This window comes from Symphalangus syndactylus, chromosome 4 (assembly GCF_028878055.3).
Source record: "Symphalangus syndactylus isolate Jambi chromosome 4, NHGRI_mSymSyn1-v2.1_pri, whole genome shotgun sequence".
Taxonomy (NCBI): Eukaryota; Metazoa; Chordata; class Mammalia; order Primates; family Hylobatidae; genus Symphalangus; species Symphalangus syndactylus.
The window spans coordinates 87,003,853-87,019,768 of NC_072426.2; the positions used below are offsets into that span (position 1 = coordinate 87,003,853).

The 15,916-nt window shown below is 39.5% G+C and overlaps 1 protein-coding gene across 11 annotated transcripts in view; it reads right to left on the reverse strand.

Moving 5' to 3' along the window:
• Window positions 1-666: 666 nt before the first annotated feature.
• Window positions 667-15,916, reverse strand: part of BMPR1A (bone morphogenetic protein receptor type 1A) — a 174,675-nt gene continuing 159,425 nt past the window's right edge. For all 11 annotated transcript variants that reach the window (XM_063638136.1, XM_063638134.1, XM_055275474.2 and 8 more), the window contains 6 exons: window positions 14,320-14,464; window positions 8,497-8,689; window positions 6,364-6,661; window positions 4,168-4,343; window positions 2,344-2,474; window positions 667-2,256 (listed from right to left, as the gene is read on the reverse strand). In XM_063638136.1, the coding sequence (XP_063494206.1) occupies window positions 2,131-2,256; window positions 2,344-2,474; window positions 4,168-4,343; window positions 6,364-6,661; window positions 8,497-8,689; window positions 14,320-14,464 (1,069 nt within the window). In that variant the 3' untranslated portion in view covers window positions 667-2,130. The remainder of the gene's footprint in view (window positions 2,257-2,343; window positions 2,475-4,167; window positions 4,344-6,363; window positions 6,662-8,496; window positions 8,690-14,319; window positions 14,465-15,916) is intronic.

The following is a 15,916-nucleotide window of genomic DNA, read 5'->3' on the forward strand; positions in this document are numbered from 1 at the left end:
TTACTAGACCAAGTTAATTTTAAAAAACCGTAATAGTGGCCTCATATACTGGCTGTAATTTTTTGCTTCCACATACCATTTGTACATTTCCAATAAACTTTGCCTGTCTTTATATTTTTATTAAGATGACAAATGACTTTAAAGATTTATGGTATCAAGTCAAAAGTAAACCAAGATTTAAGTAAATTGGGTGTTCTAAGTGCAATCATATCATACGGAAACTCAGATTAAAATATTTGTATTTCTCAGTATACATATGGGGAAAAATTCTGAAAAAGCAAGTTATTGGGTATTATCCATATGCAAATTTACTTATCTTGATGAACACTTCAGACTTTAATTATGGTAGATGAAACTTATTAATCAAAATGGTTAAGGCAAGTTTCAAATTTGTGAAATTTGATGTGCAGACAAATTTGTAAGTTTTAACCTTAAATGACAGTCAAATTTTGGTAATGGGTAGACATATGCTGATTTCCTGCCGTTTAATTTAAACCTTTTTGATGATGTTGTGATATAATCACATTTATTTTATGTTATAATCAAATAAAACTATCTCACTTGATGTACTCTTGAGTTGTTTGCTCAGAATAGATTAATATTTAAAAGGCATTAAAGAAGTATAAGTTTATGTAAACCAGATTTCTTGAGATAACAAGGCATCTATAAAATATGAACCATTTTATTGAAGAACAGTTTTACAGTGTAGCTACAGATACTGACTAGATACTAAATATTTCTGCCTGATTTTTCATTGTCTTCACAAGTTAGGGAACAGAAATCAAAAAACCAAAAATCTCAAATGATTTAGATGTCCAAAACATATTTAACAGTTGATAAATTTATATCAGCTCTGACATATAAATTTCTAATTAGAGAATCCTTTCATTTGAAAAAATTGAGATGATATTACCCTAATGAAGTTTTTGGCTTTAGTTAACAAAGTCCTGGATTTGATATATTACTTTGAATGCATTAATTCTGAAAATTCATATTTAGTTCTACTTTATAACATTTCTTCTCTTAAGGATGGGATGTGAGGTACACATGAGCTGGTTTCTACAGTATCAATGTATGTACATATATAAAGTATGGTTGTAAAGGAGTGGGTGATTTGCAAATAAAGCACATTATACACAAAATATAAATAACTTCCCTTTTAAAAGTTACTGAGAATAAAGAATACAGAACACGGTTATAGGCACTTACATTGCTATCAAATGCAGGGATTCACTTCAATAAGAAGTGCTTTCTTTGTAAGCATGGTTCATGGCATTAGAAGCTCCAACTTTGGAGAGGATGCTTTCCATGACAAAAATAATAACCACAAAAAAATGGTGATTAAAGGAAAACGATCCAAATTTACAGATGCTTTAAACTTCTTTTGGCCTTGGCATCAGCTTTCATGTTCAAAAATAAAGCTGGTGGGGAAGCTATCTCACTTGCAAGGTAAATGGCTTGTATGAGATTGGCGAATCTTGGTCAGATATTGTATTTTTAAAGCACAAAACCACCGGCCACCAATATCTTCTTGTGCATGCATATAAATTATTTTCTTCTAATTCAAATGGCAGCAGAGGAATCCTGGCGTGCATGTGCATGGAGACACACACATATCACTAAGGAGGCAGGACAAACTATCATAAACTAAGCAGTATCCCAAACACATCATCATCTATAGGCTGTTTTACAAAGGTAGAATACAAACGAACTGAATGTCTCAGGTAAAAGGCAAAGTCTATTTCTCCATCTCTGCTGCACTCATTTATCTTCTTAAGGCTTTCACAGAAAGCACCATTTTATGAACAGGCAATTCAGTACCCAGAGCTTGACTGGAGACACTAATCAGGATTGAAGTCTTGATGCAGTTCATAAAAACCCATTTAAAAAAAGGCATCAAAAACCACATTTAAAATAAAGCTGTCCATATATAAAGAATGAAGTGTTTAGAAGTTCCCAGCTTGTATTCTAATAAGAGTACTGAAAGGTTTAATATTAGCAGCCTGTGAACACGTAGTGAAGAAAGAGTCTGAGAACCACGTTAACATCCTTATTCCACTCTAATTCCACCCATGCCATGGGTAAAAACAGTTCTTGCAGTCTAGAGTTTCTCCTCCGATGGTTTAACCGTCAGATTTTTACATCTTGGGATTCAACCATCTTGGCAAGCGTCTTCTTAATTCTCAACGCTGTGAGTCTGGAGGCTGGATTGTGGGCCCAGCATTCTGACATTAGCTTCAAAACTGCTCGTAGACACTGAAAAGTAAAGAGATGTTTAGTGAGCAGAGAATATCTTTGGTGGCATTTACCAATCACTTCTTCAGGGGACTGAGTTCCACTCACTTCATCACTGTTCCACCGATTAGACACAATTGGCCGCAAACGTTTGACACACACAACCTCACGCATATCTTCGTATGACGGATCACTCGGTACCATGTTGTAATATGGCAATTGGTACTCTTCCACGATCCCTATAAGGGAGTGAGAAAACACGGGCATAAAAATGGTTGCTGGACAAAATATACCAATCTAGTAAGCATCTTTTGCTAAACTATGGAACTAAAACGGATTCTTACACAAGAAAAAATACAGACACGATGATTCACTCTTAATAGTAGATGTATGTTTTTCTCTTATTTATGTCCAACTATTTCCTCTACCTCCACCAGGGATGTCATCACAACTGTGATAGAGTCCATCAACAAAGGGCATATCAATCTTCCTTAAAAAAAAAAATAAGCAAGGCGAAATCAGCCACTTACCCTAAAGTATAATTATTTACTTATATGGTTGTTCCTACTAATTAATAGTTTTTATTATTTTGTTTCATTTTGCTCTGCAGTAGAAAGACTTATGAGGTGCAGATAAGGGTTCACACAGCAGGCCTGAGACCTTCCCTTAGGAAAGGCGGCTTGCAAGGTTTGGCCTTGGCCAGTGCCTGGGTACACAAATGGTAAACAGTTCCCTAAATGGATACCAAACTTCCCGGAAACGGTGAGGGTGACTCACCACTCCTGGGCTGCTTGTGCAAACAATGTGGTGTGTACTGCACGTCTGCTTTCCTGCTGGAATTCTGGTACATGCCAGGCAGAGGATACCTATGTGACCAGCCTCCAGTAAAATCTCTGGGTGCCAAGTCTCTAAGGAGCTTTCCCAAATGAGAACACTTTGTATGTGTTGTCACAACTCGTAGGAGGAATGAAGCACGCCCTGACTCCACTGGTACAGGACCCCGGGAAGCCTCTCCTGGTTTTCTAAACTTGGCTGATTTTGATTTGTATCCTTTCACTGGGATAAATGTTAGCCATTGGGACAACCACATGCCGAGTCCTGTGGTCCTTCAAGTGAAATCACACAACCTGGGGGCGGTCTTGGGGACTCTGACATATGTGACATCTAAAATACGTAACTGCCAGCAATTGCACTCCTAGGTGTATACCCAAAAGAAAGGAAATCAGCTAACCGAAGAGATACCTGCACCCTCATGTTTGCTGCAGCACTGTTCACAATAGCCAAGATGTGGAAGCAACCTAAGTGACCATCAACAGATGAACAGATCAAGAAAATTTGGCACCTACACACAATGGAGTATTATTCAGCCAGAAAAAAAGAATGAGATTCTGTCTTCTGAAATAACATGGAGGAACTGGATGTCATAACATTAAGTAAAATAAGCCAGGCACAGAAAGACAAACTTCACATGTTCTCACTTACTTGTGAGATCTAAAAATCAAAATGACTGAACTCATGGAGATAGAGAACAGAAGGATGGTTACCAGAGGTTGGGAAGGGTAGCAGCGGATCGGGGGGGATGTTTAATGAGTAGAAACAAAATAGAAGAATGAATACGTATTTGGTATTTGATAGCACAATGGGGGCGGGGGGACTACAGTTAGTAATAATTTAATTGTACACTTAAAAATAACTCAAGGAGTATAACTACTTGGTGAAACAAAGGATAAATGTCTGAAGGGACAGATACCCAATTCTCCAAGATGTGATTATTACACACGGCATGCCTGTATCAAAATAGCTCCTTATCCAATAATATATACACCTACTATGTGCCCACAAAAATTAAAAAATAAAAAGTTATATAACTGGAGCTGTTATTTTTTAAATGATGGGTAAATAAACATAATCAGAAACTACTCAAACTCCTACCTCCTGTGATACAACGACGAGCCATCTCCCAAATGATCAGGCCGAAGCTGTAGATGTCAGCCATGATGTAGGGCTGGAAGTGGTTTTTGTTCAGGCTTTCGTCCAGCACTTCTGGAGCCATGTAGCGTTTGGTGCCCACCCTGGTATTCAAGGGCACATCAACTTCATTTGTGTCGCTGAAACAAAAGAAAGCCAAGGTCCAAGTTGAGGGCCAAGAATAAAATAGTTTATCTTGTATTTTTGTCCTATTTTATAAAAGCTTCTTTTTCTCCTTGGGGCCAGATGTATTGTGGAATTTAGCATTTTTCAGATTTTTCTTTAAATACATGCTACATACTACACGACATCCTCGGCAGAATTGGGGCAGCACTCTTAATCCAACTCAGTACTCAGTACTGTGTCTACAGCAAAACACTAAGTGCGATAATCCTCCTCAACTGGATAAGGGCAATACACACCTCACATCCATTCAGGTCAGGTTTTGTCACTAAATAAGTTTGGTGTCTAAGAAAGAGGACAACACTGAATATAAGATAAAGTAAAGCCAGGCACGGCTGCTCATGCCTGTAATCTCAGCACTTTGAGAGGCCGAGGCGGGCGGATCACCTGAGGTCAGGTGTTCAAGATCAGCCTGGCCAACATGGTGAAACACTGTCTCTACTAAAAATACAAAAGTTAACCGGGGTGCTGGCACATGACTATAATTCCAGCTACTTGGGAGGCTGAAGCACGAAAATTACTTGAACCTGGGAGGTAGAGACTGCAGTGAGCCGAGACCATGCCACTGTACTCCAGCCTGGGCAACAGAGTGAGAATCTGTCTCAAAAAAAAACAAAAGAAAAGAAAAGAAAAAAAAAAAAAGATAAAGTAGTAGATAATTATGTCTGAGAAGTGGTGAATATGAAAATACAAGAGGAATCGTTTGCTTTTACCACTCTCATATGATACACGAAGGCTTTGTGACATAGGATTACATTTTCTTCTTTATGGGTCCCATCAACACAGTTCTGTTGTTAGCAATGTTTACATGATCATACTGACAATTAGTAATAATTACTCTAAAGCAGTGATCAATATAATGAGTTGTATTTTCTTATAGCATCTGATAAATATCTGAGCCAACAAATACTACACTGACTCAGAACACTGTAACAGATTTAAATGTCTCTTACAGTTGTTTTAAAGACTGGTACTTTTATATTATAGCCTAAAATGAATTCTGAAATGTAAAGCAGCCACTCCATTCTAGAATTACAAGATTAAAATGGTTTCAAAGGTTTCCTAAAAATTTGTAATTTCTAACACTTACATTTGTTTTAAAATACTGACACCATCAAGTGGTGACAGAAAAATGACATCCTTATCTCTACTGCTTACAGGTGTGTAAACTGAGGCACACTCCTGAAAGAAGTAATATGCAACATACCATAGTTTAATATGTATAAACTCACTGCCTCAGCAGGCCCTTCTCTAGGAATCCATCATGAAGAAATGCTTGTACAAGTGCACAGGGATCAAATATATAATATATGGTTAAAATACCACAATGTTCATTAAAAAACTTTTTCATAATCAACTGAAGACACCTTTAATGTTCATCAGTTGGGTCTTAAGAATAAACTACAGTACCTCCACATATGGAAAACTCTGTATCTGTTAACAAGAATGAAGTAGATTTACATCAGCTGAAACGGAAGGACAGCTAAGACTATATGGCTCACACCTGTAATCCCAGCACTTTGGGAGGATCAGCTGAGCCTAGGAGTTTGAGACCAGCCTAGGCAACACAGTGAGACCCCATCTCCACAAAAAATAAAAACGTTAGCTAGGTGTGGCAGTGCATGCCTGTAGTCCCAGCTACTCAGGAGGCTGAGGTGGGAGGATTGCTTGAGCCCATGAGGTCGAGGTTGCAGTGAGCTAAGATCACACTACTATATTCCAGCCTGGGCAACTGCGTGAGACACTGTCTTAAAAAAAAAAAAAAAAAAAAAACCTATATATATATATCAAGAATTATGTATAGGAGGAGTAGGACACAATTTTTGTAAAAAGAACAAAATCCCCCCAACTATACATTTATGTAACTAAAAACGAGCATATGCACATTTTTAGAATTCCATTATCTTGAATACAAATAGGGAAATATCTTTTGGAGATTAAAATAATTTCAAAACAGTGGGGCAAAGAACCACTCACCTGTTGAATTTAACAGCAAGGCCCAGGTCAGCAATGCAGCAACTCCCATTTTTCTTGATGAGGATGTTTTTGCTCTTTAGGTCTCGATGAGCAATTGCGGGCTTTCCTTGGGTGCCATAAATTTCTGTGTGCAGGTGGCACAGACCACAGGCAGCTGAATAAGCCAATTTAAGCAGGGCTCTGGTGTCCAGTGTAGCACATTTCAGGAAGTCATAGAGAGATCCATTTTCATGGTAATCAGTAATCAAATAGAGCTGAGTCCAGGAACCTGTACCTTTAATGTCTGCCGCTATGAAACCTGTCCAGTTGATGAGTTTAAAAGGTTAGTTATCATCAGAGATGGCTAGGGAGAAGTAATGCTCATTCTGGATACCGAGAAAAACTTAGGTATCATGTGCAGATAGTGAAACTTTAATTTGCCTGACACCAAGTCGTGAATGTGTTACTAAAAATTTTATTTCTACATTTACACATATAACTGTACTTCTACAATAAATTTATTATAATCTTAATAATCATGAAAGTGATAATATGATTAAGAAAAAGATCATATATGCCGGGCGTGGTGGCTCACACCTGTAGCACTTTGGGAGGCCGAGGCGGGAGGATCACTTGAGGTCAGGAGCTCGAGACCAGCCTGGCCAACATGGCAAAACCCCGTCTCTACTAAATATACAAAAATTAGCTGGGCATGGTGGCACGTGCCTGTAGTCCTGGCTACTCTGCAGGCTGAGGCAAGAGAATCATTTGAATCTGGCGGCAGAGGTGGCAGTGAGCCAAGACAGCGCCACTGCACTCCAGCCCGAGTGACAGAATGAGACTGTCTCAAAAAAAAAAAAAACAAAAAAAGAAAAGAAAAAAAGATCACATGTTATACAAATAACCTGGAGAATATTATCAACCTACATGATTCTCTAGTGGAAAAGGCTCTCAATTTCAAAGCAAAAAGTGGACACTTTAATAAAATTAAGAATGTTCAACTAAGAGCTCCTAATTAAGCCAACTCCCATTTGCCCATCAGTGACTCATCACAGCTGCCTTTTCAGTCTGGCTCCTTGACTGCCAGGTCCACAGTCTGCTCTTTTCCTTTCTCTCCTACCCTCTTCCCTCCAGAAAAAGGTCAGTGAACGCTATGCACTGAGCTGAACAGTGCTCCCCGACAAAATTCACGTCTAAAATCCATGTCATCTATAAACGTGACCTTATTTGGAAAGAGGGTCTTTGCAGATGTAATCAAGTTAAGATGACTCATACAGGATTAGGGTGGACCCGAATTCAATGGCTGGTGATGTTATAAGGTCGAAATGTGGACCCAGGCACCCAGGGAGAAGGCCACCTGATGACAGAAATGGAGACTAGAGTGTTGTCTATACTAAGCCAAGGAACACCAAAAATTCCTGGCAACCACCGGTAGCCAGAGGAGGCAAGGAAGGCTCCTCCCCTAGAGTATTCAGAGACACAACAGCTCTGCCAACACCTTGGTTTTAAACTTTTAGCCTCGAAAATTGTGAGTGAATACGTTTTGGAGGTTGAAGCCACCCAGTTTGTGGTAATTGATACAGTAGCCCTAGGAAACTAATACAATTGCCTGCTTGGCAACATGCTATGTGCTCTCCAAATTAAAGGGAGGAAAACAGGAGGTGAAGGGAAAAGAAAACTCAGGATAGCCAGGTCGGCTTATGTACCTGACTGACCAGCTCATACCTAAATTACTTTGCTATTGTGTAAATGTGGAAATGGGGGGAAACACACATTAAACACAGAACGTACAATGAAACTGCATGTTGGGCTGTTGAGCTTATTAAAGGGAAAAGGCATATATGTTAATGTTACCCTAAATCACTGCTTAAATTATCTATAAAAGACTGGGTTTTCATTACTATGGGAGTAAGTCCAATAAACTAGTATTATTTTCCATTTGAAACTCACTGCTGTTTCTTCAGCTGGTTAGTAAAGAAAGAGCTTGGTTGGCATTCCAGACTATGTTTTATTTAAACCATGGATTCTACTAGGTTTCCTTTAGCCAAATGTATATAGTTGAACTCACACGTTTTCAAAGCACATATGGAGGCTTCCACCTGTACCCCACTAACCTTGTCAAACATGAAATTGACTGAATCAGTGTGTACCCACCAAGTATGTTTTCATGGCGCATTAGCACAGTTTGGTAGATTTCTGTTTCTCGAAACCAGCTGGCTTCTTCAGTGGTAAAGAATACTTTCACTGCCACTTTTTCGCCACGCCATTTACCCATCCATACTTCTCCATATCGGCCTTTACCAACTTGCCGGACCATCTGAATCTGTTTGGCAATAGTTCGCTGAACCTTTATAGAAAAAAGTAAAAGGTTTGAGCTCTTGATGAAAGAAACCCATTGGCCGGGCTCGGTGGCTCAAGCCTGTAATCCCAGCACTTTGGGAGGCCGAGGTGGGCAGATCACGAGGTCAGGAGATCGAGACCATGGTGAAACCCCATCTCTACTAAAAAATACAAAAAATTAGCCGGGCGCAGTGGCTGGCTGCCTGTAGTCCCAGCTACTCGGGAGGCTGAGGCAGGAGAATGGCATGAACCCGGGAGGCGGAGCTTGCAGTGAGCCGAGATTGCGCCACTGCACTCCAGCCTGGACGACAGAGCAAGACTCCGTCTCAAAAAACAAAAAAAACAAACAAAGAAACCCATTAAGATTGGCAAAGGGGTGGTCCATCTCATCAAAAAGCACAGTATACCCAACCAACTCCAGTTAAAAACTTATAATGTACTTTTTTTTTTTTTTTTTTGAGATGGAGTCTCGCCCTGTCGCCCAGAATGGAGTGCAGTGGTGTGATCTTGGCTCACTGCAACCTTCACCTTCTAGATTCAAGTGATTCTCCTGCCTCAGACTCCCAAGTAGCTGGGATTACAGGCACCCACCACCATGCCCAGCTAATTCTTTTGTATTTTTAGTAGAGATGGGGTTTAGCCATGTTGACCAGGCTGGTCTTGAACTCCTGACCTCCGGTGATCCGACCCCCCCTCGGCTTCCCAAAATGCTGGGATTACAGGCGTGAGCCACCATGCCCGGCCATAATGTACTTTAATGTATGAAACAATGTACAATGTATTCTGAAATCATAAACAGGTTATTCAAAGTGGCTGTTTGCAAAAATGGTCGTAATAATTACCCTCCCAGTGCACACAGTCGTGGGTAGTCTTGGTCTGCACTCAGGGCTTAGGCCACATGACTTGCTTTGGATAAAAGAACAACAGCGAACGTGATGCAAGCAAAGACCTGACAAATGTTTGTGGACTGGGGCTTGCCCCTTCCTGCTGCTTTGGGAACCCTGTGACCAAAAAATAATGGCAGCATGAACTGTCGGCCACGGGTGTGAACTACACCACCTAGCTCTAGCTGAGCAAGTCCAACAAATGAACTGCCCCACAGACTCACAGAATGAGAGAGAATGTTTGCTGCTTCACGGCACTAAGTTTTGGGGTGGTTTATTACGCAGCAAAGTCCAAATGACAGTTAAAGATCTTAAAAATCCCATCTATAAGACCCTGCCTAATCTGGCCTGGCCCCATTATTCGCTTTGACCACCCACCCACAAACCTCTTGTTTGACTTATCTCAACTTTAAGAATTCACTCAAACTTATTCCTGTCTCTGGGTTTTTTTGAATGTCCAGTTCCCTTAGGAGTGCTATTTTCTCCCTTAAACACCTTCATAGCACACAAAACCTCTCAGCTGCTGCACTTAACACAATCATAACTTTATTCTTATTTACATATATATTTGCTTGAACTCCATCCCCTGCTCACAGAATATAGGTATTTATTTGGGACAATATCAGAAGTACTTTAATATTTGTTAAATAAAAGATGTACATGGATTGTTACCTTTCATTTTCAGAAGCATTAGTGATCATTCTAAATTAAAAAGAACATTATGTTCCAAGTTGGAAATGCTTCTAAAATGGACTAGATTTAGTGCAAAGCTAAAGTGAGTTTATGTATCATTTATTATAGAATACTTTTGTAAATTTTGTTCTGTTTTTTTGAGACAGAGTCTCGCTCTGTTGCCCAGGCTGGAGTGCGGCGGCCAATCTCAGCTCACTGCAACTTCTGCCACCCCAGTTCAAACGATTTCCTGCCTCAGCCTCCCGAGTAGCTGGGATTACAGGCATCTGCCACCACGTCCAGCTAATTTTTGTATTTTTAGCAGAGACAGGGTTTCACCATGTTGGCCAGACTGGTCTCGAACTTCTGACTTCAAGTGATCTGCCTGCCTCAGCCTGTAAGTTTTTAAGATTATTGAGGTATAATTTATATAAAATGTACCCTTTTTGAGAAAAGTGCAACAAGCCTTGGACAAATCTATATCATGTAATCACCAATACCACAATTAAGATACAGAATATTTTAATCACGTAAAAAAAATTCTCACTTTTTGGCCGGGCATGGTGGCTCACGCCTGTAATCCCAGCACTTTGGGAGGCCAAGGCAGGTGGATCACCTGAGGTCAGGAGTTCAAGACCAGCCTGGCCAACATGGTGAAACCCTGTCTCTACTAAAAAAAATATAAAAATTAGCTGGGCATGGTGGTGCATGCCTTAATCCCAGCTACTTGGGAGGCTGAGGTAGGAGAATCACTTTTGTGTAGCCTTTTGTGTCTGGCTTCTTTCATGTAGCATAAAATACTTTTGAAATTCACCCACTGTTGCTGCTACATGTGTTAGAAGTTGTTCCTTTTTACTGATGAGTAGTATTCCACTGTATGAATGTACCAGCATTTGTTTATTCATTTAGCAATTCATGAGCTTTGGGGTTGTTTCCAGTTTATGTCTATTAAAAATAAAACTGCTATAAACATTCACATTCAGGCCTCTGGTGTGGACAAGTTTTCATATCTCTTGGGTAAATAATTAGCAGAAGGATTGCTTCATTGTACGGAAAGTATGCCCTCAACTTTCCAGACAATTGTCAAACTGTTTTTCAAAATAGCCATACCATTTTGCACTCCAACCAGCAATGTATGAGATTTCTAGTTGATCTACATCTTTGTCACCACTTAATATTGTCAGTCTTAGCTATACTAGTGGATGTGCAGTAGTATCTTACTGTGTTTAATTTGTACATCCCTGTTGACGCTGAGCATCTTTTCATGTGCTTGTTTGCCATTCTTATATCTTCTTTGGGGAAGTGTCTGTTCAAATCTTTTGTCCATTTTTTAAAAAAAATTGGGTTGTCTTATTATTGAGTTGCAAAAGGTCTTTATATATTTTGCACAAAAACCCTGTATCAGATCCGTTTTGCCAATCTGTGACTTGTCTTCTCATTTTTTTTTTTTTTTTTTTGAGATGGAGTGCAGTGGCGCGATCTCGGCTCACTGCAAGCTCCGCCTCCCGGGTTCACACCATTCTCCTGCCTCAGCCTCCCGAGTAGCTGGGACTACAGGCACCTGCCACCATGCCTGGCCAATTTTTTGAATTTTTAGTAGAGACGGGGTTTCACCGTGTTAGCCAGGATTGTCTCAATCTCCTGACCTCATGATCCGCTCGCCTCAGCCTCCCAAAGTGCTGGGATTACAGGCGTGAGCCACCGCGCCCAGCCGTCTTCTCATTTTCTTAACAGTGTCTTCTAAATAGCAGAAGTTCTAAATTTTGATAAAGCCTGATTTATCATTAAAAAAATGATTTGTGTTTTTTATGTACTGAAGAAGTCTGCCCAAGGTCACAATAATTTTTTCCGACATTTCCTTTTAGAGGTTTTATACTTCAACTTTTACATTTAGGTCTATGCTACATTTCAAGTTAATTTTGTATACAGAGTGAGGAGGTAAGGGCTGAGATTAACTTTTTGGTAAATGGATTCCTGATTTTTCCTGCACCATCTGTTAAATGGACTGACTTTTTCCAATTGAATTACTTGGGCATCTTTTTTTTTTTTTTTTTTAAATCAATTAACCATATTAAGTGCATGTTCCTTTCTAAACTCCATAATCTGTTCCATTCATCAATACATCTATCCTTTTTTTTTTTTTTTTTTTTGAGACGGAGTCTTGCTCTGTCACCCAGGCTGGAGTGCAGTGGCGCGATCTCGGCTCACTGCAAGCTCTGCCTCCCGGGTTCACGCCATTCTCCTGCCTCAGCCTCTCCGAGTAGCTGGGACTACAGGCGCCCGCCACCACGCCCGGCTAATTTTTTGTATTTTTGGTAGAGACGGGGTTTCACCGTGGTCTCGATCTCCTGACCTCGTGATCCGCCCGCCTCAGCCTCCCAAAGTGCTGGGATTACAAGCGTGAGCCACCGCGCCCGGCCAATACATCTATCCTTATGCCAGTACCAAATTGCAATCATTGTTGAGTTTTATGGTAAGTCCAGAAATCAGGTAGTGATTCCTCTTTGTTCTTCTACTTCAAAATTATTTTGGCTCTTCTAGTCCTTTGCATTTCCATATAAATGTTACAATATACATCAATTTCTATAAAAGTTTGCTCTGATTTTCATTTGGATTCAAATGAAATTACACACCAATTTGAGGAAAACTGAAATCTTAATACTGAGTCCTCAGATTTATAAACATCTCTACTTATTTAGGGCTTTATTAATTTCTTTCAGCAATGTTTTATAATTTTCAGTGTGCAGGGCTTGCATAAATTGTTAGGCTTATTCTAAATATTTCATGGTTTTTGATGCTATTTTAAATACTGTTTTTATCATTTCCTAATTGTTTGTTGCTAGTGCATATAAATTCAGTGATATTTGTACAATGACTCTGTATTCTGCAACCTGATAAAGTCACTTACTGGCTGCAGTAGTTTTATTGTACTATTCTTGGGATTTTCTACATAAACAACCATGTTGTCTGCCTATGAAGGCAGTTTGACTTTTACCTTTCCAATTCAATTAGAGTTATTTAATAAGATGAATTTTAAAATTAGAGATCAGGGTGGGTGCGGTGGTTCACGCCTGTAATCCCAGCACTTTAGGAGCCAAAGTGGGAGGATCACTTGAGGCCAGGAGTTCGAGACCAACCTGGCCAACATGGAGAAACCCCATCCCTCCAAAAAAAAAAAAAAAAAAAATTAGCCAGGCGTGGTGGTGCATCTGGTAATTCCAGCTACTTCGGAGGCTGAGACGGGAATTGCTTGAACTTGGGAAGCAGGGGTTGCAGTGAGCCGAGACTGGGCCACTGCACTCCAGCCTGGGTGACAGAAGACAGACGATCTCAATACACTTAAAATAAAATAAAGTAAAATAAAATAAAATAAGAGATCAGTTTCTTTCAACTAATACAATTAAAAACTAAAACCTATCTGGATATCTAGTGTTCATAATACAGGTCCTCTCAAATAAGAGTTCCTTCAACCCAAAAATCTGAGTATTTCCATATATAAAAGAACCTGCTGGGATTATTTTTTTCCCCTGATACCAAGAATCAGTCCAAATTTGTTGGAATTTATTTGTAATTCCCTTTAAAATTATTTTTTATTGAACTATGTTTTGGTAGTAGTATACTGAGAGAAGCATCCTTTCTAAGAATATCTGTTGAAACTTTATTTCAAAATCTGAAATAGTTACAGTTCCCTCAATCAATCAGTTTAAACTTATAGATGCAAGGAATCTTATACCTGATTCCTCTTTAAGTTGGCTGGTAAAATGCTTAGAGCAAAACTTGTGAGCTAACTCTTGCCTTTCGTGTAGGACTTCGTGATCTAACTTCCCCCGCCTTTCTCTGTAGGACTTGGTTCCTAACTTTGTTTATAGCTCTATCTTACTTGCCTATTCTATTTTTCTTGGTTCATATTTCTTATTTTTAACTAATTTCACCTTTGCAATACTGCATACCTCTTTCTAAATAAGGAGAAAAAAATGTGTCCATTATTGTTCCCTGATCTGCAATAATTATACTGTCCACCATCATGAGGACACATTCTAAATCAACACACCATTCATGTTTATAGGAACGCTTAACTTACCAATAAAGGTAGTCCAGACCCACTACCAGAACTTTGTGACTGGTCAATAAGGTCTTTTAGTGATTCTCCAACTGGAATAAATGCTTCATCCTGTTCCAAATCACGATTGTAACGACGTCTGCTTGAGATGCTCTTGCAATAATGTCTTTAAAAAAGCAGAAAACAATCTACATTAAAAATGAAAAACTGTAAAACCCTAAGAAAAACCTTGAGGTTCTCTATACCGTTATCCTTCCCTCAGACAGAATCCTATCCAAATTAGTCTTATCATTGGATAATATATCCTGTCAAATACATCTAGAAATGGAGTTCAGAGTTCTATGTATGATGTTAAAATGGAAAGATGTCTATAGTGTATTGGCATGTAAAAAGACACTATCAAAATCAGATGTGAAGTGTCATCCTAGCTATAAAAAAATACAACTTCAAATAATCACAATATACATTTCCTTACATTCCAACCCAAACCTCGAAGTCATATTTTCAGACTTTTGCCAACTTGATAGATATGAAGCAATGCCTTCTTTTAATATGCTTTCCTCTGGTTACTAGCAAAATTGAATTTTTTTCCACAGTTCAGCTTTTTTTTTTTTTTTCTGTGAACTGCCTATTCATATTTTTAACAAATACTTTTTTTTGAGATAGAATCTAGCTCTGTTGCCCAGGCTGAAATGCAGTGGTACGATCTCAGCTGACTGCAGCCTCTGCCTCCCAGGCTCAAGCGATCTTCCCACCTCAGCCTCCTGAGTAGCTGGGACTACAAGTACGTGCCACCATGCCTAGCTAATTTTTTTTGTATTTTTAGTAGAGATGGGGTTTTGCTATGTTGCCCAGGATGGTCTCAAACTCCTGAGCTCAAGCGATCTGCCATGTTGGCCTCCCAAAGTGCTGGGATTACAGGCGTGAGACACTGTGACTGACCAATCTATTTGTGTTTATTGCACATTATTCAATTGAAGTGTTCCCTGAACTCTTCTCCTCATCGCTTTGTAGGCGTTCATTATATAATCTGTACATCAAATGTTGACAATTGTGTTTCAACAATCTTCTCAGTCCGTGATTATCACAGCATTCTCTTTATGGCATTTTTATGTCAGTTTTTAAATTTTAGTGTAGACAAATTAGTTCATCTTTACTCTTTGACATATGCTTTTGTCTCTTTAGACAACCTTCCAATCCTAATGTCAATAAATACGTTCTCAAGGTTTTTTTGTTTTTGTTTTTGTTTTTTTTTTTTGAGACAGGGTCTCACTCTGTCACCCAGGCTAGAATGTAGTGGCACGATCTCAGCTCACTGCAGCTTCAACCTCCTGGGCTTAAGTGATCCTCCCACCTCATCCTCCCAAGTGGCTGGGACTACCGGTATGTTCCACTATGCCTGGCTAATTTTTGTATTTTTCATAGAGATGAGGTTTCACCATGTTGCCCAGGCTGGTCTCAAACTCCTGGGACAGGGAGTTGATTTGAGCACAGGAGTTCGAGATGAGACCAGCCTGGGCTCAAAGCAATCCTCCTGCTTTGGCCTCCCAAACTGCTGAGATTACAGGTGTGACCCACTGTGCCTGGCCTGGTTTTAACATATTGATTCTCTCATTTA